The sequence below is a fragment of the Sus scrofa genome, chromosome 1, assembly GCF_054392235.1.
Source record: "Sus scrofa isolate SSC_HxYL_T2T_F1_AM1 chromosome 1, Sscrofa_HxYL_maternal_Yorkshire_Landrace_v2.0, whole genome shotgun sequence".
NCBI classification, from domain to species: domain Eukaryota; kingdom Metazoa; phylum Chordata; class Mammalia; order Artiodactyla; family Suidae; genus Sus; species Sus scrofa.
In genome coordinates this window covers 197,344,437-197,369,115 of record NC_139383.1, presented here as the reverse complement: position 1 = coordinate 197,369,115, position 24,679 = coordinate 197,344,437, and the positions used below count along the sequence as shown (strand labels likewise).

At 39.3% G+C, this 24,679-nt stretch overlaps 1 protein-coding gene and 1 pseudogene across 4 annotated transcripts in view; one reads left to right on the top strand and one right to left on the bottom strand.

Annotated features, from left to right (window-relative positions):
* Nucleotides 1-631: 631 nt before the first annotated feature.
* NAA30 (N-alpha-acetyltransferase 30, NatC catalytic subunit) lies at nt 632-23,581 on the bottom strand. Of its 3 annotated transcripts, XM_021102575.2 has the most exons (5): nt 23,454-23,581; nt 22,423-23,188; nt 16,741-16,864; nt 14,177-14,232; nt 632-4,067 (listed from the first exon to the last, which is right to left on the bottom strand). In XM_021102575.2, the coding sequence occupies exons 2-5, from the start codon at nt 23,185-23,187 to the stop codon at nt 3,930-3,932; spliced, it is 1,083 nt and encodes a 360-aa protein (XP_020958234.1). In that variant the 5' UTR covers nt 23,188; nt 23,454-23,581; the 3' UTR covers nt 632-3,929. The 3 variants fall into 3 exon arrangements, 1 of the variants encoding a protein (XP_020958234.1); XR_014819622.1 differs by lacking the exons at nt 632-4,067; nt 14,177-14,232; nt 16,741-16,864 and adding an exon at nt 17,147-18,727 and having other exon boundaries at nt 19,792-23,188; XR_014819621.1 differs by lacking the exons at nt 632-4,067; nt 14,177-14,232; nt 16,741-16,864 and adding an exon at nt 17,971-19,276 and having other exon boundaries at nt 19,584-23,188.
* Nucleotides 23,220-24,679, top strand: part of LOC110262249 (uncharacterized) — a 95,762-nt pseudogene continuing 94,302 nt past the window's right edge. The window contains exon 1 of the transcript XR_002347083.2: nt 23,220-24,511. The product of XR_002347083.2 is annotated as an uncharacterized LOC110262249 (transcript). The remainder of the gene's footprint in view (nt 24,512-24,679) is intronic.

The window sequence follows — 24,679 nt, the reverse complement described above, 5'->3', positions numbered from 1 at the left end:
ATAGGGCCTAAGTAAAACATGAACTCAGATATTTTCACTACATGACTATAAAAAAAACATAGTGAGGATTTGGCATGCATGATGCAAGTAATTTAGCAGTCATGATTAAAAGAGATCTCTTCTTCCACTAATATACGTAATATTAAAATGTGAAAGGATGCGTAACTACCATTTAAAGCTTCTCACAAGAATGGGGAAAAAAGCCTTTAGATAGTGCTCTATTTTACTTTGGTCTTACCAAGGTGAAAAAACATTACTTCAGTATAAACCAAAAAAAAGTAAATTAAAATAAAAACCGTCTTAGGAATAAATTGCTACGGAACAAAGACAAAAAAGAGGTTTTGGTTCAATGCACGCAAAAATGCTCTCATTTGTATTCACAGATGATATATGAGCTGACTAACTTTGAATACTTTTAGGAAAATCAAGTTCATGTTGTCATTTTCAAACTTACTTTGTCAGAACACAAAGTGAGGGAAATAACAACTGTTTATCACTTCTTCCAAATAGCTCTTGGATGAGAGGCAGGAAGTGGGGAACAGAATAGATTGCCTGGGTGTTTTTTGTTTTTCTCAGTAGGTAAAAAAAAAAAAAAGTAAAACAACTCAAAAAAAATGCACACAGCTGCATCTAAAAGAAAAATGCAAACACAACTTAACCATACTTTATTTGACTGCATCTTATTTAGACAGCTTGCACATTTCAAATCCCATTAAATCTCTCTCTCCAAAAGGATATGGGACAATAGAAGAAAATTATGCAGCAATATCCAGTCATCAAACAGCAGTCCAATATTTGAGATACACGTGATAGTTTATAGATACTCAACTCATATCTGACGTCAATATAATTTATGGTTATGTTTTTACAAACCTGAAAGCCCTGTAACATTATAGCACTCATTTTAGTGATGACATGGTGCACTGAAAAGTAACTCTGATGCACTACCAATTTGCTTTTATCTATGCTCCTGGAAAGTGATGAACTTCATGATTTTTAGATACCATAATAAATATACACATCCAGTCTTATACATGTCAGCCAAAACCATAACACAGGGCAAGGTAAAGTTAAAACAAGTGACAAACAAACTTCTTTACATAGATTTGTCGAGCAAATGGGGAGGGTTAATTTGGGGAAGAGGCAGAAAATATTAAAGCCAATTTTTTAATAGTAACTTTTTCTTTATTTTGTTGGCTTCAAAACTACTGTCTGGTTTATGATCTGTGGACTTCTTTAGTAGAGTAGTTTCATTCTAATGTAAGGGAAATTATAATCAGCCCACACATCAAAAATGGTAGTATACCCGTTAGCTTCTTCAATACCTATAATATATAGCTTCATGGTAGCATGTATATTAAAATGTTCAGCAGTACCAACTGCCAAACCAGTGTCAGTGGATAGTACAGTCAGTCTTAAAAGAGGCAGCACCCCGTTAAAAGAAAGTTGCACCAATTTTGCTCAGTTTTAGTCAAGTGAACTCTATTGATTTTAAATGGAATTGTTTTAAGATTAGATAAGAAAAATGAAAGCCCAATATCAAAAAGTAAATTAATGTTTGATGCTCCTTCAACTGGAATGGAGACTTAATTCTGGTGCTGGGTTATCACACCTAGAGGATGAAATTTTAGCCTACTTAAGCAGTTTCTGCACATCCAATTAAAGACATAAGGTAGACACAGATATTCAACACACACCAGTTGAACAATATGAAAACCATCTGACTTTTCAGTCACATGGTCAAGTTCATGTTTAAAACACTTAAGCAAAATCTGGTCAATTCTGGGTGAAAAGATAAGTAGTGATGGTTTCACTAACAATCTGCCAGAAAAATTAATGGCTGAGCTAAAAATCTAGCATGTATCTACTTTAGAACTATCCCCATTAGTGAGCCAAGCAAATGTATGCCCATCAACAATCATTACCTAAGAATCGGCAAGTTATATAACGTGGTGAGATAAAATTTGATAATGAAAGTACTGAGCTATTTTATTACTTCAATTCCCTCCATATTAAAAATGACAGAAGCATCGCTATGACTGATATTCCTCTAAATACTATTGCCCAAAGGAAGTTTGACCAAAAATGTACTCAAAACGGTCAGCTGAAAAGCTGAGTATTGTGTGGTCATCATATTTTTAATGTAACCAGTATTCTGCCCATTAAACTTTCAAGAGCAATATAAAATGGAAAGAAAAGGTTTTCTTTAAAAATAAGAACTATAAATGACTCCATCAACAACAGGAAAATTTTATTTTCACCAAATTTGTGTACCTTTATTTTAAAAGTACTGTCACCATGTTCACTTTCAAGACACTACACTGAGCAAGGAGCAGCTTTCCCTTAAAAAAAAAAAAAAAAAAGGCAACAAACTTTCCTGAAAGGGGGCTTTTGCCAACTGTTAATGGAGGTAGGGTTTTTAAAAATACAGTAATTATAGCCATAAAATAAAATTCAAACCAAATCCTAGAGCAGAAGTAAAGCATACCCAAATTAAAGAAAAAAACAACAGATTCCTACAAAACATTTTTCACAGAGAATGAATCTTTTTTTTTTTTTTAAATGGGTACCTAGGTTTTCCAGTCAAATAAATTATCCATCACAATTTTCTTGACTCAAAAGCAATCGACCTTAAAATTTGTTACACTGCACAGACTGGCCAAAACACAATGGAACTAATGAACATGGTGATGGCTATTAAGAAAACCCATAGAACTCATTACAAAAAAATATTTCCATTTTTCCCTTTTGATTTTCTGGGAACTAAGCAAAGCTCCCCCCCAAATTTGCACAAATAAGTGAAAAGAAAATAAAATCAGTTTAAAATGGATACAGTGCACCTTGAAATTTATTTTCAAGACCAAGAACAAAAAGCGAAGCATTTCAAGAAATGGAAGCAGTGGGAATCCAAATCAAGTGGGGAAAAAAGTTCCAACTACTCTGTAAAAGATATTCCTCACAGTTTAGCAATAATTGATTAAATAAAATCATACCAATTTACATTAGTTTTCTATTCTTTCCGAAAATCCCTCTCAAAAAAAAGTGCATCCAAAACCCAGCAATTCCCGGCTTCATTAACTTTTCTCATCCCTTTCGAGTTATTTCTCAAAGATTTTCCAAGTAGATTCAACTTCTTACTGTAAGGAAAGAAGGGACTTCTACAGTAAAACACTCTATCACTCACCTGGAAAAAGTATCCAAATTATAAAAATCTGAAATAATTTATTATCAAATTTAGAATTTAAATAAAAATAAGAGTTTGCTTGCAAAGGCCTTAAAGAAAAGGAAAAGATAGCATGCATTAAAAAACCAGAGATGGAGACAAATATACTTATCTACACAGGCACTGGCAGACGCAATTTAATTGTTATCTTTTACTCTTTGTAAGATACACCCAAGCCTACATAACAATTTTTCATTCACTAATCACTGAGGTACCAATATTCAAGAATGGAAAATTTAATATTGAAAAAATAAAACCTAAAATTGAAGCTTTTCCCCCACCCCCTTCAGAAAACTATGGCAGGTTTCATGTAAAATGTTAGTATACTCAGAGATTTTTACCATCTACATTGGCTTTTTTAAGGAACAAAAATCATGTTCCACTTACTGGTTCTGTGATGAAATTATCACTGTGTAAATAACATTGTCACCAGACTTTGCAAATGAACAAATAAATCTTGGCTATCAACTGGCACATCTTGTTGGTACCAAAAGAACTCCTTAAGTTTAAAACGACCTCTTTTAATTCAGAACAAATGCGCCATGCCAAAGTGCAACAAATATTGTGCGACACTCAAATGAGACACTGACAGATAAGAGCTGCATGGAAATTACTAAATCCACCTGCAAAGCAATTCTGTACAAATTGCATTGCATGCAAAAGTCGTTTCTGCATGGTTGGAAAGTTGTTCCTTGATGTCAGTTTCTCAACGCAGCCATAATTTAAGCCGCAGTGCATCAACTCCATTTAAATAGTATCTGAACAGCCTCTTATCTCGAACAAAACCAAGATTTTCATAAAGTTTCAAAGCAGACTTATTCGTTATTTCCGTTTCCAAAACAACCTTCAAAAAAAGAGAAAACTAAGTTATATTTTTATGTATTTGAAACTAATTTATAATTTCATAACAAGAAATTCACTTATTACCAGTTAAGCTCAAATACTTAACAAAAACAGACCGCATTTAATTGTTTTTAAATTGATGGTGAAAACAATAAATATTAATGATGTACAGAAAAAACCCAGAAAAACAGTCACCAGAATTATAAAAGCAACTATCTCTTAGGGCAAGAGGGGATAAGAACACAGGGAACATTTTCTGTTCTACTGATTTTTGTGAAATGTTTAGAATTTTTAGCAATGAGAATATATATTTTATACTAAAACAAAAATGAATAAGTTCCCTGTTTAAAAAAAAAGTGTAACAAAAAATGAAGAAAACTAAAAAATGAATAATCAAAGGTTTAAGAAAATAAATGCTTGAAACTATTCAGTTTTCAGACTGAACAGAGTCTGAAAACTATAGCCCTTGGAACAAATGCACCTACTCCCTGTTTTTGTAAATAAGTTTTATTGGAACATAGCTGTGCCCAAAGGTTGACATGACGACTGCTTTCTCAACAGTTGAGCAGCTGCACAAGAGATTTGTGGTCTGCAAAGCCTAAAATATTTATCACCAGGCTCTCTGCAGAGAAAGTTTGCCAAACCTAGACCAAAGGTAAGGAAACTTTAGAGTACCTGGAGGGCTTATTAAAATAGAGTGCTGCACCTCACTTCCAGAATTTTTGAGCAGGTTTGGGGTAGAGCCCAAGAATCCGCATTTTTTAAAAACTGCCAGGTGATGTGGATGCTGCTGGTAAGGGGACTACATTGAGAACCGCTGTTCAGATATTATGGATATCAACGCTAAAAGAGGAACACAAAGTATTAACTTCTATCTGGGTCTTTTTAAATATTACTGAATCAGTGGCCCTAACAATAAAGAACTGATACTTTTGAATATTATGTGATTTTCTTCTAATTTACTTCTACCTTCTTCCACCAACTGCTATCCCATCCTCCCAACTTTTACATACATAGCTCTATTTGCTTTTCCATCGATTCTCAACCTACCTCACTGAGAATCAACATAGTGAGCCATAGTTACTGCTAGGATGTCATAATCCTCAGGTGTTTGAAATGGAAAAGAAGGGCAAAGTATAATTAAACAAGGGCCCAAGTTAAGCCAAGTTAAGTCTCATTCTGTTCTATTGCAAGCTATAAAAAAAGTGACAAGAATTCAAGCATCAGATATAAATAATAGAAGACTGTACTTCAACTCATCGTATCCAAAACTGAACTCATGACCCTCTACAATTCCACACATCAGTAACAGTATCTCCATCCCATCAATGCCACAAAGCTACAACCTAGTAGTCATCTCTGCACCTCTTCTCTCTTCATCCACTACATATATCCAAACACTGAGTATTTCAATTCTCTTAAATCTCTTTCAAACCAATCCTCTTCTTTCTATCCGCACTGATAACATTCTAGTCTAAGCTGCCATCAACTTTCATTGTAAATACAAGAACCTCCTAACTCAAAAGGTCTCCTATTCAATGTACAGTGATGCTCTTGTTAATTCCCTACTTAAAACCATTTATTGACACCTTTTTGTACTCTAGAAAAAATCCTCAATCTAACAGCACTCTATAGAGACCTAAAGTCCATTAAGATATAGCCTCTACCTAGCTTGCTAACTATGCTTTAGGTCTCCCTTCCTTGTTCACCATGATCAACAGTAAACTTTTATGTTTCTGGAATCCACCATTATCTTTCCCACCTTAAACCTTTCACAAAACCATTTTCTCTGCTGTAATAATGCTCTTCTTACAGTCCTCTTTTTGCTTTGGGCCTTAGCATGTCACTTCCTGACTGGGTAAAGTATCCCTTTCCCTATAGCACTTTGCACCGTTCCTAGTTCAACTGCACTCTCATTCAGCAATAGATGAGGATGACATCTTTCTGAGCTGGTGAGCCCAACAAGGACAGCAATCATGGGTACCTTGTTCACAGCTGTTTCCTCTGCACCTAACACACTACCCTACACACAGATGGCTCTTAAACATTTGTTAATTACATACATCCTGCAGCTGCTTCGGTTACTGCAGAGGTATGGGTTCAATCCCCAGACCACTGCAGTAGGTTAAAGGATCTAGGGTTGCCACAGCTGCAACATAGACTATAGCTGTGGCTCGGATTCCATCCTTGGCCTGGGAATTACCATATGCTGCAGGTGTGGCCATTAAAAAAAAAAAATTTGGAGTTCCCTCTGTGGTTCAGCAGAAACGAATCTGACTAGTATCCATGAGGATGCAGGTCGGACCCCTGGCCTTGCTCAGTGGGTTAATGATCTAGTGGTGTCGTGAGCTGTGGTGTAAGTCAGAGACACAGCTTGGTTCCCGCATTGCTGTGGCTGTGGTGCAGACCCTCAGCTACAGCTCCAATTAGACCCCTAGCCTGGGAACCACCACATGCCATGGGGTACGGCCCTAAAAAGACCAAAAAAAAAACCATGTATGCCACCTTCCAATCTGGTCAGTGCAATTTACCAGTTTTGAACTATTCTCTTGAGTAATTTCTAGCATTCTGTTTTAGGCCAGCACCTAATTACAGCTAAAACATTAAATCAAAACAATATGAGAAGCAATAAAACTGCAACAATTCAAAACTTGGGACTGCTTTCATAGAACTAAAAAGTAAAGTGAGTGTAAAAAAATTAATATTTATTGAAGGTTTACTAAGTGCTAAATAAAGCATTTCACATGCATTATGTCATATTTCATAGATTTGTCATTATTTTCACAATAACTCTATGAAATAGATATATCTCCAATTTACAAGTGAATGAAACCCTTGGCCACCAGAAGAACAAGAATAGATCACACTCCAAATCTGAAGTAGGGCTAAAGAATATCTACTCTTCTGTACCTCTGATTGTTTCCTGAAGTACAACAAAGCAGCGAATGGGAGCTCTAAAATGATGAAGGGGATCTAAGTCCAAATTCATTAATACCTGGCAACCTAAAATAGTCAAAATACATCTGAGGCTAACTATGGCTACAAAAATACACATGAGGTGTAAATTATGAGTTGAATTCAGGTTTGCTGGCATCCTAACAAATTAACAAAATAAAGCCCGATTACTTAGAATAACATTACACAAAGGGCTAACACCTTGGTTAAAATGAAAAGATCCTCTCACAACACTCATATTCTCCAAACAAAGAGATCATGTATTATTTGACATGATGGAAAATGCCACCAAAGAGTACTACTTTTTACTGAATTATTGAAATTCTTATAAATACATTAAAAGAGAACCTGGGTTTATAATGGAAACTCACCATAAACCTATTGTTTTAGTCCACATCATGGGAGTATTACATACAAAGCCAAAGGATAATAAGGTTATTTTAATCCTAAAGAAACCTGGCCAAGTTGAAGTCTACTTAAACAGAAAAAAAGGGTTACAGTGAATTTCTATGCATTCTCTCAAGAACAAACCATTGTCAGGATGAGCCACTGTGATGATCACTGTACAACTATAAATGTAATAAATTCATTGAGTAATAAAAAATAAATTAAAAAAAAAGGATGGGAGTTCCCGTCGTGGCGCAGTGGTTAACGAATCCGACTAGGAACCATGAGGTTGCGGGTTCGGTCTCTGCCCTTGCTCAGTGGGTTGACGATCCAGCGTTGCCGTGAGCTGTGGTGTAGGTTGCGGAAACGGCTCGGATCCCGCGTTGCTGTGGCTCTGGCGTAGGCTGGTGGCTACAGCTCCGATTTGACCCCTAGCCTGGGAACCTCCATATGCCGCGGGAGCGGCCCAAGAAATGGCAAAAAGACAAAAAAAAAAAAAAAAAAGGATGAGCCAAACTATTAAAGTTTGGAAAAACTTTTTTAATATTATGGGGCTAGTAGCTCCTGGAGGGATAGCAAGCACTAGCTTATTGTCTAGCACCTCAGAGGCCTCAGACTGATATTGCTGCTTGAACAATTTTATTGCTCTTCGTAACACCCCTCTTTAAGATCAGAATTACCATCACACTGCATAGACAAAGAGACAGATGAGAAAAAGTTAAATGACCTTCCTACAATCACACAACTATACTATCTAGAACCCAGGCTTTTTATATCCAGTTCCTTTGTTTTTTTTTTTTTTAAGGGCTGCACCCACGGCACATGGAAGTTCCCAGGCTAGGGGTCAAATCGGAGCGGCAGCTGCTGGCCTACACCATAGCCACAGCAATGCCAGATCCCAGCCGTGCCTGTGACCTATACAAGCTCATGGCAACACCAGACCATTAACCCACCGATCGAGGCCAGGGATCAAACCCACATCCTCATGGATATTAGTCAGGTTCTTACCCTGCTGAACCACAGTGGGAACTCCCTACTTCTTTAGGCCAATCTATGCAGCCAAAAAACCCTTACAGTTTAAATAATTCCATTTTACTCTGTACATAAAAGTAAATCACCACCATGTGGGGTCATTGTTTTAGGTACACAAGAAAACTCATTCATACTACTTGTATTTTTCTTATTATTTCGCCTAATGTAAAACCCAAGCTCAAGAAGCTTGTTCTAGTAGCCACTAAATACATGGCAGCCAGAGCATATAGAAGTGTAATCAAACTCAAGCCAGATTAGCAATATAGGAAATACATTTTTTACTCATGAAGTAATGAATCTACCCATTTTTTTGATGCTAAAACTTTTTAGTCAGCTCCAAATACACAGAAAATGAAAAAACGATCTTTAACACACTGTTTAAACATGTCTAATTCTGATATAAAAAGTTAGGAAAGCCATAGTAAAGCAAAATGAAAATATTAGGCCAGAAGAGTAGTATCATTGTTATTTGGACAAAAGAATGATCTGCAGTTTAACTCTGTGATTACTAACCTTGGTTTAATTTACTCTGAATTTATTTTAAAACAAGTGGTAGGAGCTCCAACGTGGCTCAGTGGATTAAGAACCCAACTAGTATCCATGAGGATGTCAGTTTGACCCCTGGCCTCGCTCAGTGGGTTAAGGACCCGGGGATTTCCATGAGCTGTGGTGTAGGTCGCAGGCGCAGCTTGGATCCCATGTTGCTGTGGCTGTGGCGTAGGCTGGCAGCTACAGCTCCAATCGGACCCCTAGCCTGGGAACTTCCATATGCCAAGGGTACAGACCTAAAAAGACAAAAAAAAAAAAAAAAGAAAGTAAAACCTGACTAGATGTGCAAGGTAAAGCTTAATAGAGATTTCCAAATATATCTTTCTTAACAGGCTCACAGATGTAAAAATACCTCTGTAAGAATAAAAAAGCAGCAGCATAACCTAAGTCGTGGAAAATGTAATTTAAAACCCTTCTTCAATGTCTTTCTGATGATTTGTCAAAATTTCTTGACAATTTAAAAGAAAGGGAGGTTGGCTTAACTTAATGAAAGTAAAATCGCAAGTTGGTTATTTTATTTATTTTGGTATATAGAAGTTCCCAGGCTAGGGATTGAATTTGATCCACAAGCAGCGACCTATACCACAGCTGCAGCAACACTGGATCCTTAACCCACTGTGCCAGGCCAGGGATCAAACCCACACCACCACAGAGACAATGCCAGATCCTTAACCTGCTACATCATAGCAGGAACTCTGAGACTATTTTTATATATAATTGTTTTCTACTGAAAGATATTTTAAAAACTTGGTTAACCATGCAGGTACATTCTTTTATATAGAAGAAAAAAAAAAAAAAAAAAGATTGCTGTTTCTAGAAAGCAACTCTGTGAAGGCTTAGAAAGACAAGCTAACAATTAGACAAATCAAAATTTAGAAGTACACCGCCGCCCCCCAAAAAGGGAACAGATAAGATGCTGAAAGAACATAACCAATCATTCAACCAATATTAATGAACTATGTACTCTTATCACAAATGCTAAACTAAGTACTAAGAATACAGCAGTAAACAAGAAAAGATATCTCTGCTCTCAGTGGCTAAGGCACAAACTCTAAATTTAAGAACTAAAAGTACTACAAAAAAGGGAGGTCAAGAAAAGGAGGTGTTCCCATCGTGGCTCAGCAGGTTAAGAACCTGACTAGTATCCATGAGGATGTGGGTTCAATCCCTGGCCTTGCTCAGTAAGTTAAGGATCTGGCATTGCCACAAGCTTCAGTGTAGGTCACAGATGCAGCTATGATCCAGTGTTGCTGCGGCTGTGGTGTAGGCCCACAGCTGGAGCTCCAATTCAACCCTCAGTCAGGGAACTTCCATATGCTGCAGGTGTGACCTTTAAAAAAAAAAAGAAAACTACAGAAGGTGCAATTGATTCTGTCTGGGAAAACTTAAAAGGAGCTGTTAATATCTGAATTGAGTCATATAGACTGAGAGGTACTTTAATAAGCAAAGGAAGACCAAGAAGCTATTGGATCTAGCAAATATAAAGTAGTTACACTGGAGTGGAGGGTGAAGAAACCAAACCAAATGGGATGAAATGGTAATGTATAAGTAAGTAGAAATAAACAAACACACTACCATCAAAAATGAGAAGGGAAAGGGGATAGAAAAGCTTAAGTAAACAAGAGTTCTGTCCCTTCCTACGGCAAATTCTTTACCTGAACAATATGACCAGACAACTAATTTTTTAAATCACTGAGGAGTTCCCTAATCCAGAGGGAGAGCTATTCAAAGAGGCAGGGAAGAAACAACCCATTTAAAACCATACAACTGGAGTTCCCGTCAATGGCTCAGTGGTTAAAGAACCCGACTAGGAACCATGAGGTTGCAGGTTCGATCCCTGGCCTCGCTCAGTGGGTTAAGGATCCGGCATTGCCGTAAGCTGTGGTGTAGATCGCAGACGCGGCTCGGATCCCACGTTGCTGTTGCTGTGGCTCTGGTGTAGGCTGGCAGCTGCAGCTCAATTCGACCCCTAGCCTGGGAACCTCCATGTGCCACGAGTTTGGCCCTAGAAAAGACAAAACAAACAAACAAAATAAATAAAAAATAAAACCATACAACAGAAATAAGTTCATGGAACTGTCCCCATTTCATTCTACAACTGAGTAAAACTCATTGCTTCAAAAGTAAGAAAAACTGGAATGAGAATTTTACAGACTTCTCTTTGTGGTTCAGCAGGTAAAGAACCCAACATAGGAGTTCCTGTCATGGCTCAGTGGAAACAAATCTGACTAGGAACCATGAGGTTGCAGGTTCAATCCCTGGCCTCATTCAGTGGGTTAAGGATCTGGCGTTGCCATGAACTGTGGTGTAGGTCAGACACGGCTCGGATCTGGCATTGCTGTGGCTCTGGCATAGGCCGGCAGCTACAGCGCCGATAGGACCCCTAGCCTGGGAACCTCCATATGCCGTGGGTGTGGCCCCAAAAAGACAAAAGACAAAACCAAACCAAAACAAACAAACAAAAAACCCCAACATAACATCCATGAGGAGGCAGATTCAATCCTGGGCCTCACTCAGTAAGTTAAGGATCCAGCCATTGACATGAGCTTCAGCACAGATCACAGATGTGGCTAGGACCCAGCGTGGCTGTGGCATAGGCCTGAAGCTGCAGCTCCAATTTGACCCCTAGCCGGGGAATTTCCACAGGTGCAGCCAAAAAAAAAAAAGAATTTTAGGCAAAATAAAAAAAGAATTTTAGGCCCACGGTGAAGAGTATTTCCACCATAAGATGTATAACTTATTAAGACTTAATCTTGAGACTATAACAATATAACCAAAATCTCTGTATCATTCCTCAGAACTTTCAAAGGAAAACCAATACTATTTAAACATTTGATCAGTTATGGTAAAGTACACTACCTGTCTCACAGGTAGTAACTAGGACAACACAGAAAAGGCTCAACAATAGGAACATAATACTCTTTCCTCATTAACATCGCTGTTCACTGAGAACTACTCTATTCAGTAGAGGATCAAAACATGGTCTCATCAGAAGTTCCCTTGTGGTTAAGGATTTGGTGTTATCAACCTGTGGGGCAGGTCACAACTGTGGTGTGGGTTTGATCCCCAGCGAGGAATCTTCCACATGTCAGTGGGTGCCGCCAAAACAAAACAAACAACAAGAAAAATCACATGATTTTATCATCCCAAAGAGTTCTCCAAATTGTTGAGCAACTTTTGTAAAGCCTGACTTCTCTTCTTGATTAGCTAAGCCAATATGGCTATGGTCCAAATTTACACTAATGATCAAATATATACTCAATTTTTTTTTTTTTTCGGTCTTTTTGAGAGCCGCACTCACAGCATATGGAGGTTCCCAGGCTAGGGGTCGAATCGGAGCTGTACCTACCGGGCTACGCCACATCCACAGGAACTTGGGATCCGAGCCTCGTCTTTGACCTCCACCACAGCTCATGAAAACGACGGATCCTTACTTAGTGAGGCCAGGGATTGAACCAGTGTCCTCATGGATACTAGTTTGGTTCGTTAACTGCTAAGCCATTCTAATGTACACTCACAATTTTATACTTAAATTTTCATTACCAATGATATAGTTAGGTTCACTGCACCTTTTACTTTTTGAAACTAAAAGCTGTGAATGTGAGATCCTTAACTATATGTGAATTATCTTATTTGGGGTAAAATTAAATATCCTTAAATCCCAGGATGACTTCCTTGTGCTGTCCAATGTGTCTATAGTCCTTCTCATACAACCACCATTTAGTGTGATCTGTCAGAATACAAACTACAAATGTGAGTAAGGAGCGTGAGAGTACCCTATTCTAACAAGGAATCGTGTTCATGAGATACTGCTAAGTGGAAAAAGTAGTTAATGCAAAATAATAATTGTGATGTCATTTGTATAGAAGACTATGTGTAAATATTTGCACTCAAATGTGCTCAGAAAGTGGGATGGAGTTCCCGCTCAGCAGTTAACAAACCCGACTAGTATCCATGAGGACTCAGGTTCAATCCCTGGGCTTACTCAGTGGGTTAAGGATCTGGCGTTGCTATGAGCTATGGTGTAGGTTGAAGACACGGCTCAGATCCCGTGTTGTTGTGGCTATGGTGTAAGCTGGCAGCTACAACTCCAATTTGACCCCTAGCCTGGGAACCTCCATATTCCTCGGGTGCAGCCCTAAAAAGACCAAAAAAAAGAAAAAAGAAAATGGGAGGAAGCAAAAATTTAATAGTAGCTATAAGTTGAAAGAAAGAGTTGAAATGTGTGAAGATGGTAAAAGGGACTCTGTACCCCAGAATATAAATATATAATGGCTAACAATTGTGTATAAATTTCATACCAAAAAAAACCTACTTTAAAAAAAGTAACCAAAACAAGTTACTTATTGAGATCCACCTGTTGAGGAAAAAACTGCCTATTTTCAAGTGTGATGAACTCTCTAAAGCACATTTGCCCTCCAGTAATAAAGGCAATTGTTAGTTGTACTGCTCACAAAATTACTAGCACAATACAACTCTGTTCCTTCTTAGTCACCACTGTTATATTAAAGATGATCTTCCCTAGTTTATATTGATTTCTTTCCACACTACATAACAGTAACATTCTTAACATTCCCAACCACCACTATTACTTACTGAGCATCAACCATGTGCAAAGCACAGTGCTGCAGGATACAAAGAAATTATACCTGCCATCAGGCCTTACAAACCAGCTGGAGAGAGATGCTTTTATGTTAATATATAGATAGCTCTACCTTTAAAAAGTGGTTGTCTTCCCCCCTCTAGCCTTACTATTTAATGCTGATTTTTTTTTTAATGTGAAATGTTCTTCAAATGGGCTGACAGCCCACATATTAAAAAAATTTAAAAAAGTACTAGAGAGAAATCAAGGTCAATATCCAAGTAAATTACAATAAGGTCTGTAATAAGTGCTACCTCAAATGATTTAACTGATAATAAATCAGAACTCTAAATCTCAGTTATTTACTGCAAATATCTAAAACTATCTTTATATTTTGACACAGAACAAATTTTAGCTCCCATTTGCATATTAAAATTTGTTCTAGGTCAAAATTCATGTTTTTAAATGGAATGTAATTTTCAACATGTTACATTTGCATAGTATAGTTTGCAATGAAATATGCAGTACAATTTATTATGGGATATTTATAAAAATGCCTAGTAGAATACTGTCCAGGAAAAAAGGTCTTAAACATTTAGACTTACCTCATCACAGTCTCCTTCAACCATGGCATATATAGCTTTCTTAACCAAGTTAGTACCTAGAATATAGAGCTGCGTATTAATGAAGTAAAAATGTAATTAGTTTCTCAAAGATGCTTAAATTATAATATTCATAAGCAAAGAAACATCAAATGCTAAGTTCTATTTTGAATGCAAATACACAGATTATCTCAAGTTAAATGGGGAAAACTTTGAACTGAAAGACCAATAGAACCTTCCATAGCAATGTAAGTTTCCTCTTGAAAGATCTAGCTCCTGATTCATCCTTTTCTCAGGTGTACATGCTATTTTGTTCCAAAAGGCAAGATATGGCCAGAGCATGCCAGGACCTCGGAATGTAGTACATGACTTTTGAGCCAAGCTTGCCAAAAATCACATCAGAATTGCTGGGACCCAGAGTGGGCCCAGGACACTGGCTTAGTTCCTACAAACCTTTTAGTAAGCCTGGGCACACTAAGGTCCAGCACTCCCAAATGATGTTAGTAGTGTGTCTATATCCAAATCTGATGTTAAGAGAAGAAATTCAAATTTTATAAGAAATCTCTTAATTTTAAAACCATGTATACAACCAGCACGCGTTACATGGGCCATACAAAACATGTCTGAGGGCCAGGATGCAATCTTTTAAGGCACTGGTTTCTGCCCTCTGAAGTAGGCCAATCTGGCTACCATTTGCCCTGAGTCCTAATCAGCTCTTTTAACTACATCAAAGACTCAAACCTGACTTATACAACAGGCCCAATTCATTAAAAATCTTAGTGGCAAACTGTAATTCTATAAGAAAAGTTGACTAAACCTAATTAAGTGGACCTATCTATGATGATTTCTCAGAATATCTCGGTATGAAACAGGCTTAAGTAGGACATTAACACTCATAGTTTTAAAAAACAACTACAGGGAGTCGTGGTTCAGTGGTTAACAAACCCAATTAGTAACCATGAGGACTCGGGTTCCATCCCTGACCTCACTCAGTGGATTAAGGATCTGGCATTGCCTTGAGCTGTGGTGCAAGTCACAGACCGGCTAGGATCCCGAATTGCTGCAGCTATAGTGTAGACCAGTGGCTACAGCTCCAATTCAACCCCTAGCCTGAAAACTTCCATATGCCATGGGTGCGGCCATAAAAAGACCACACACACACACACAAAACAAAACCTACAAGTTATAAAACTGCTAGTAACTAAATACTGATACAGGCATCAAATCTTCTTTCATGAATACTCACTCAGCTTCAGTACATTTCAGAATCTGTCATGCTCAGACATATGCTTGTCTACCTGATCCTCCACCTTGAACAAAGAGCCAGTAGGTCCTAGATAAGAGGACAGTGGCTCTTAACCAGGCTTACATCATAGTCACCTGGCGATACTTCAGCCCTACTTCTAACAGGACAAACAAGATTCTCAAGAGGAGGGGCCTAAGCATTTGTTTTTAAACCACTTAGATGATTCTAAAGACCATTATAAACCATGAGTATAAGAACATACCAGAAAAGACATGAATTTGGGAATAGTAGTAAGAAACAATTCTTCTTTCTCCTGGTTCTCCCTAATTGCTAATATAATGTTTGATGACAAGTACACCAAATAATAGTAACAATTTCTCCATAACTTTGCCTTCACTGAGGACCATTTAACCCAAGTACAGATAGCTGCTTGAGGGCTATGATCAAGTGCCCTAAATATGCTACTAAAAACTGCAGAACTTAGCATAATACAAAGCATTTTGGATGTGACAAAAAAAAAATGTTTGGAGGTGAAAACTGATCATCTACTAACTGTTAAAAAGATACCTCTCAAATAATGAAACGTTTTTAAAAATTTTATTTTACTATTTTTTTTTTTTTTAGGGTTGCACCTGCAGCATATGGAAGTTTCCAGGCTAGGGGTCGAATCGGAGCTGCAGCTGCCTGCCCATGCCACAGCCACACTGGATTCTGATCGAATCGGCAACCTATACCACAGCCCACAGATCCGAGCCACATTTTCAGCCTATGCTGCAGCTTGTGGCAATGCCAGATCCTTAACCCAGTGAGCGACACCAGGGATTGAACCCGCATCTTCATGGACACTAGACAGGTTCTTTTTTTTTGTCTTTCGTCTTTTTAGAACTGCACCCACGGCATATGGAAGTTCCCAGACTAGGGGTCTAATCAGAGCTATAGCTGCCAGCCTATGCCAGAGCCATAGCAACTCCAGATCCAAACCGAGTTTGCGACCTACACCACAGCTCATAGCAACACCAGATCCTTAACCCACTGAGCGAGGCCAGGGATCGAACCCGAAACCTCATGGTTTCTAGTTGGATGAGGGGAACTCCTACTCAGGTTCTTAACCCACTGAACACAACGGCATCTCCTAATTGAACATTAATAAAGGAAATAATTCATTGTAAGATGATTTTGAAAATATTTTGGAAATGAAAACAATTATCTTCCCTTAGTTTCATGTTCATTTCTACATATTATTCACATTTAAGTCTTTTGTTTCAAAAAAACAAAAATGAAAATAACAGGCATTCTTTTTGTGACATAATATTTTTCTTACCAATGCCATTTCTCCTGTATTTGGAATCCACGGCTAACATGGCTATATAACCTCTGCGGAACATCTTTTTGTGCATATCCAACTTGCAAACGATGGCACCTACACACTCCTCCCCTACCATGGCCTTAAAAATAAACAGACAGTTACAAAGAATACATTGCCATCAGGTACTGTACAATTACGGAGGGAAACAGCAACCAACCGCTGGTCAGGGGTTTTGAGGCAGGAAGAAATGAGAATTTTAGCAAGAGAGCAGTCATTTAAGTTTCAGAAATCTAATCCCAGAACTCCTTCAAATGTTCCAGTTTTACAATCTTTCAACATTCTTTAGGCCATGAATTTGTTATGTTCATTATCAAAGCCTTGGGGGAAAAAAAGCAAAATTTCCACATAGTAAACATTCAAGTATTTTATAAGATGTGCTTATAATTAGCTGTAATAAAGACTTACATGTTTAAGATTTGGGAAAGGGAAAACATGTGAAAATAATTTAAGAAAAAGTATTTTCATTAGATATGATAAAACAGTGCTAAAGCTATCAACAGAGTACTATAAATTTATACTTAATTATAATAAAGTTTTAGGGAAAGCCAGCTATAAGATAAAGTATTTATACTACACGGTAGAGTTAGATTTTAATCAGGAAGAAAAAAATGTAAGAGATTTTCAGAAAAAAAGATTTTTTTCAAGGTATTCCTAAGATCCTACCTAAGAAGTTTTTGTTACTGAAGGACTACAAAGACTAGATATACAATGGTCTCATTTTTAGGACTCTCCTGACAGTGTGAGTCATTGCCATAAAGCTCATAGAATACCTAGAACTCAAAATCAAACTTCATATTAAAGCAAAAGCTTTAACATAATTTTTACAGCTTTCTAGCTTAATAAAAATGTACAGCCTTCCAGAGCTAAAAATTACATATTAAATTAGAGCTAATCAGCCTCAATTTTCATTACAATTTTCAGTATCACCATTAAAAATTTGTTTTTCAAAAGTTCTATCACTGACAAGTTCCAGCAATACTTCATTCTGGTAAATATAAATAGGGCAATAGTTCCAATTGTTAAATAATGTGTCAGAGAGAAATAATTGTTTGTTGTAAAGAGCCATCATTAAAAATTATTAAAACTTCAAATTATTCTTAATAAAACTAACTTTTCAGAAGACACTATTTCAACAACAAAAACTAGGACTGCGTTTTAAAAAAAAAATCAATAAGCAAAGCCCAATTTATATTTAACGTATTTTATCTTGAATTTGTTACAATTACTTTTTAAAGTTCATCATTCTGTAAATTGATTTAAAAGCATTTCTTCAACTATGGAAAAATCTTTAGGCAAGAATAATTCTAATCCATTTCACACAAACCTAAACTAGGTCAGAAAAATCCTTTTGAAGGGAAATAAAATTCAACAATCCACACTAATTCATTGTTTCAACAGAATCCAAAATTATTTGGGGGCAACAAACCTCTAAAACTGTTATTTTCTTTTTCTTTTTTTTTTGGCCATGGGTACAGCATGTGAAAGTTTCTGAGCCAGGGATGAAACCTGTGCCACAGCATCAGCCCAAGCCACTGCAGTGACAACGCTGGATCCTTAAACCCACTGTGACACAAGAGAACACACATTTCTATTTTTATTCATACCCATCTGGCTTTTCCAAAATTCTTTTGAAAACTATTATTTCTTTCTATATTAAGACCTGAAATAGTACACAAAAGTTGCCTGGTTAAACAACTCTGACAGTATTTTCTGATTTGAACTTATTTCAAATACGTGTGCGTATGCATATATCAGAGATGAAGTGGTACATTAAAAAAATTTTCAGGGAGTTCCCACTGTGGTTCAGCAGGTTAATAACCCAACACAGTGCCCATGAGGTTACAGGTTCGATCCCTGAGTTAAGGATCCAGCATTGCCACAAGCTGCAGCACAGGCCACAAATGCGACTCGGATCCAGTGTTTTTGTGGCATGGGCTTGTAGCTGGAGCTCAGATTTGATCTCTAGCCTGGCAACTTCTATGTGCCACAGGTGTGGCCATAAAAAGAAAAAAAGTTTTTTTTCAACCTGATCTCATAAGCTAGGGAAAATAGAAATCCATATAAATCTATGACACAGAACTGTAGGACAGCCATATTTCAGTTAATAAATTATCCAAAGGAGAAAAAAATTAAATCCACTAGACACAATACAACTGGACTATACTATCAAATTGGATAGGCATTTCAAACAAATCTTTGTCCTTTGACCAAGAAAGGAATAAACAAGCCAAACAATCATATTAGTTCACTCCTGGACTAGACTGATTTCTTACTAATCAAGAATCTACAGGAGGAGTTCCCGTCGTGGCACAGTGGTTAACGAATCCGACTAGGAACCATGAGGTTGTAGGTTCGATCCCTGGCCTTGCTCCGTGGGTTAAGGATCCGGCGTTGCCGTGAGCTGTGGTATAGTTGGCAGACGCGGCTCGAATCCGGCATTGCTGTGGCCCTGGCGTAGGCCTGTGGATACAGGTCTGATTCGACCCCTAGCCTGGGAACCTCCATATGCCGCAGGAGTGGCCCAAGAAATGGCAAAAAAAAAAAAAAAAAAGAATCTACAGGAGCGAAAATCAAGTTTTACACATCATTTAAAAATAAAAGCCCAGGGAGTTACCGTTGTGGCTCAGTGGAAACGAGTTCAACTAGTGTCCACGAGGATGCAGGTTTGACTCCTGGCCTCGCTCAGTGGGTTGGGGATCCGGTGTTGCCATGAGCTATAATGTGTGTCAGAGATGCAGCTCGGATCCCACGTGGCTGTGGTGTAGGCCAGCAGCTGTAGCTCTGATTTGACCCCTAGCCTGGGAACTTCCATGTGCCATGGGTGCAGCCCTAAAGAGCAAAAAAAAATTTTTTTAAATAATAAATAAAAGCCCAATATACAATACACTATTATTAGCAAGATGTTGGTAGTGAGGAAAGCCAATGCTATATTTCTTCATGATAGACTGCTGATGAATATACTTATAAGAATCACTAAACTACATGTCAATTTTTCCAAATAAAAACTTCTGCACATACATTTAGAACTCGTGGTATTAAAATGTGTTCTTTTTTCAAGGAAGGAAACTGAAAAATTCCAGGCAAGATTAAAATTTAACTCTACAAGGCCAAATTTTTGTCAATCTATAAAATTTGGAAATTTTAAGTTGTCTACAAATAGGAAGACAGAGGAAGCTGTAAAGTTAAATTGAGAACAAAATAAATGGAAGTATTATAGTATGTCATTGGTAATAAGTTTTAAAAGTACAAAAAGGCACCAACAACTGAAAATGCCAGGAACTCAAAAAGAGGCAGAGATAAATTAAAGTACTGAGTAACTGACAGTGCCTCCTATTTGTATAGTACTGTACTTTCACATCTGTTACAGTTGTTAGGAAGAATCATTAGAAACTGTCATCTCTGTTAGTCAAATATGGTCAAGTAGTGGCAATTTTCTATGGTTCAATCTCACACATTCCATGTGATCCACTGCAGGTTACTCATGAAACCAGGAACATTCTGGAGATTTCTAATCTCTTGAGATTGATGAGTTGTAAGGACAACTGTCCCTTGATGAAGCATAACTTGGTGACACAATGATCTTAGCTGAATGAGTCAAGGGTATGCCATTTTTCAAGATCGGAGTTGTTTCCCTAATGTGAAGCCAGGAGACCTGGGTTCTAGCTTTACATCTCTGGACAATAAATATCTAGAGATTTAAACATTTTAAGTTACCCTGGTCCTTAATTTAAATAAAAAGAAGTTGAATTAGATTATTGCTAGGATCCCTTAGTCCTAAAATGTGATTTGAAATAAACACATATTTATTTTAAATTAGTTCTCATAAGAAACTCATATTTTTAAAATGCCAATATAAAGACCCCAGTTTTAAAAGGCCTGATTGTTCAACTATAGTTTTATATTCAATATCTCTAGATTCATATAAATTTTATAAGTTAACCACTTATAAATATCACAATTTCTAGATAATCAGAATTTAATGTTAAACTGGTTCTTATTGGATAAAGTTAAAATCAGCTGGTGAATTAAAAGGAACCTATGTAAAATAAAAACTATAGTATATTAATATTTGGTTTTATCAGAGTCTAAAATGGCAGACAAATTGAGAGAGGTCTAGGTAACAGCAGAACTCAAAAGTTGACTATCATATATACAAAACTATTTTCTATAATTAACAGAAATACATACACTATTTCGATTTAAAGTGTGACTAAATTGTATGCTTTTGTGGGTAACATAAGTCAGTCTACAATGTTTAGATTTACAATGGCATTTGATATGATTTATAATAGTGATATAAAGAAGTCATGTTCCCACATTCACAAACACAGATCATGTCTTAGGTTTTCTATTTTGATGAAATGGTTAGAATCCTGTAAGAGCAGTTTTGTAGAATATAAAATAGTTCCCAGTTTAAACAAACATACTAAATTGAAATTTAGCAAAGTGAACACAGAAACTAGCAGAACCATCATAATCTAAAATACTGAAGTTATATTTTCAGATTACCACCAACCTGAAGAATCAAAAAGACAGATTTCTAAAGTACTGTTAAAGCATCTTGCAGGGCATTAATAAATGCAGGTAAGTCAATTTTAAAACAATAAATAATGGTAGTGGCTTTTCCCTTCACACATAATAAAATACTCCTTAAAACCATGTGGCCTCTCCTTGATAAAATTCAATGGAAATGACACGCTTGTAAGTACAACATACAAAGCACATACCTGCTGTCAATATTTAAGTGAAAGGTTTCATACAGACTGAAATGGGTCAATATTACTGGGAAGTTATTGGTACTATCAGTACTACAAAAGTTAAAAAAAAAAAATTATTCAGCTTGTTTGGTAGCCAAGTCTTTTCTACCATATATAAGTAAAAAATTTCTGTCAGTTATATTTCACACAAGCTAGTACTATTACTAGTATTTAGGCATATCTCTGATTTGCTTCTTAAAAAAAATTAGATTAGAAACAATTTCACATGTTTCCTACACTCCCCAAATGGGTATTCCGTTCAAGTTTCAAGAGTCTTTCAGCCATCAGAAGTGTTAGTAGCACCTTCTGAAGTTGTGCACCAGAAAGGGGCTGTCTACAACTAAATTAACTGTCCTGTTAAAGTAAAAGGAAACAATCTCCATAATTATGGAATATGTTTGTAAGATTTAATTCTCCAATGTGGCCACAGAAAGTTTACTGACAATCAAATTCACCAAAACATGTTTATGCATACATACACTCTTCCCTGATTATGGCTGTAATTGAGAGATTAATAAGGCCTGTATCCGAAAAGAACCGTGTTCAAATTAAATGATTGCAAAGTGCTTTGAGTATGAGGGAGGATAATTAAAGACAGTCAAACATGATTATAAGCTAATGCAAACAGGATACAAAGACCCCCAACATACATCATACAGGCTGGTTGCATTTACATCAATATCAAGTTAACCCGGATCCTGAAGTCTTACCTTCAAAACAGTTTCATTAAATAACTAGCAGTGTGTACACGCACTTTACATCATGTAAGGTCCTAGGAAAGGCAGTTCACATCCACTGCCACTCCAGCCCTCACACTCCCTGCCCTGTACGGCCTGGATCTCTCTGCTGGGTTCACCCTTTTTTCATTCCATCCACTTACCAAGAAGCACAGCTGTGGCCAGTTGTGAATAAAATATCTATAGGTATAAATGGAGTAGGGTTCAGACAGATCTTTGGTGATCAGTCTCATGATATCGGGCATTTGTAGCTCGGATTCATATCGGACATAACGTATCGTCCGATCCTCCCCAGGCTCAACCTCCCTGCCTGAGGGGCTTCTTATACTGCAGCCGGCGGTCAGGGATGAAGACAGCAGCCGCACCTGCTCGTCCTCCTCCTCCTCCTGCTCGGTGCCCTCCGCCAGTCCATTGCGGGCCGCCGCGGGATCGCTCGCCGCCGCCGCTGCCTCTGCCGGGCTGGGGAGCGCAGTTCTCGCATTATTGGGGAGGCAATGAGGGGGGCCCTCGCCCGAGTGTACCCCGGCTCCTTTTGTTGCAGTCACTCTGGGACCCCCGTCGGGGGTGGCCGTGATCGTGGCCGCCTCGGCCGCACTCAAAACCTTGGTCTTGAGAGAGGTGGCCGCCCGTAGGTGCCGCAGTTCGGGGTTGATCAATCCGTTGAGCTGCAGCTGCTCCTGCGGCGGCTGAGGGCAGCGGAGGCACGGACGCCCCTTGGTCGCAGCCGTCGCCTCGCTGCCCGCCGGGCTCCTGCCGCCGCCTTCGTGCTCCTCGTCGTCCTCCTCGTCCTCGCTGCAGCAGGCGAGGGCGGCCCCCGCCGGGAAGGGACAGCGGGGCTCGGCCGCCGCCGAGGCCGGAGGTGCTGGTGGTGGGAGGAGGCTGCTAGGCCCAGGCGGTACCTCCGCCATCCTAGAGGCGACACAGACAGAGAGAGAAGGCCATGAGACCCAGCCGACTAGCGCGGAGCAGAGGGGGCGAGGGGCGGGGGCGCCGGGGGTTGGGGGGAAACAAAGGCAGAAACCGTCCCTCACAGGGCTGGCCCCCCAATTTCGCGCGCCCCCCCCCAGCTCTTCAGCGCCGCCCAGTAGCTCAGCCGGCCACCGTCCTGGTCCGCCCGCGCCCATCCGCCGGGCCTGTCACCGCGGCCTCTCCCCGTCCCCTCCGCGCAGCTCACCCCGCACAGGTCCCCGCCGCCACTGCCGCCACTCCTCTTCCTCCTCAGCCGCCGCCGCCTCCCTCGCCGCCGCGGCCGCCTCCTCCGCCACCAAGGCTCACACTCTACCGCCGTCGCCGTAAAGCGCCTCGGCTGTTACCCCGGGTAAAGTTTCCTGGGCCTGGCTTTACGACACTTCCCTGCCTGCCGGCTGCCAGGGCCGAGGGAAAGGGGCGTGGAAGGAGATGACCTGTGGAGGGGCGGGGACGGTGGTGTCTCCTGCGGGCCTCCGGGGAGACCGCGTGCTAATGGGTGGGGCTGTGGGGTGGGGAAGTTAGAGAAGGCTGTGGAGTAGCTAGCTCTGAACGCACAGTCCTCGGCTTTGGGGCTCCTCAGCCCGTGGACCTTGCAGCCCCGGGCCGAAGAGGGCTGGACGGGACACGCGTTCCAAGGAGCTGCGGCGTAGACCGCCAGCTCGGGGCCTGCTCCCCCGGGCTTGGGCAAATCTAGAAATGCTTTTCCGCAGCTGTATGACGTTTTAACCTTTGCCCTGACTGGGGTCAGGGGGCAGGTTACCCGAGTCCCTTAAAAATGGAGCAAATCAGGAGAGAAAAATCCTTGAAAAGGAGAAGTTAAAATATTTGCACTGTGAAAACATGGGAATGGCTGTTGAAACCTGGTGGTATGCTGTGTGAATTAAGTTTAGGCTTTACCACTTCGAGGCAGAAGAAGCTGCCTCTCTCCTTATCCCCTTCACCCCGCCGAGGAAAACTGGCGGTAAATGGAATTAACAGGTGCTGGGCAGCTGCAAGCATACCTGGGGCAGAGTTACAGATGGTGAAAGAGAGTGATAATAGCTAAGAGGCACATTCCTAAACGTGACCCGAATTGTGATAAGGTGAAAAGCACCGGTCAAGAGGTGTCCTGAACCTCCTCCTTGCCCTCTGCCAAGTGGTCGGCCGGAGCGAGTGGATGCAAAGGGAAGAGAACTGCTGCACGCGCTGAGCGCCAGGCTCCACTCTTTCCGCTCTAATCCCCAGCGGACGGTTTTCAGCCCATCTGTTTGAAGAGGAACGCAGGTAGTGTAACTCACCAGCTCACGGAGCAAATTAAGTTTTTTAAACTGTAGAGCTAGGCAGGTGTGCAGCAGGTAGATGTTTTCAGGGATACAATTCTCTTGAGTATTCGCAACTTTTGCCATAATCCAAACTAAAAAATAAGATAGATTGTAGCATTGCTGTTAGGTA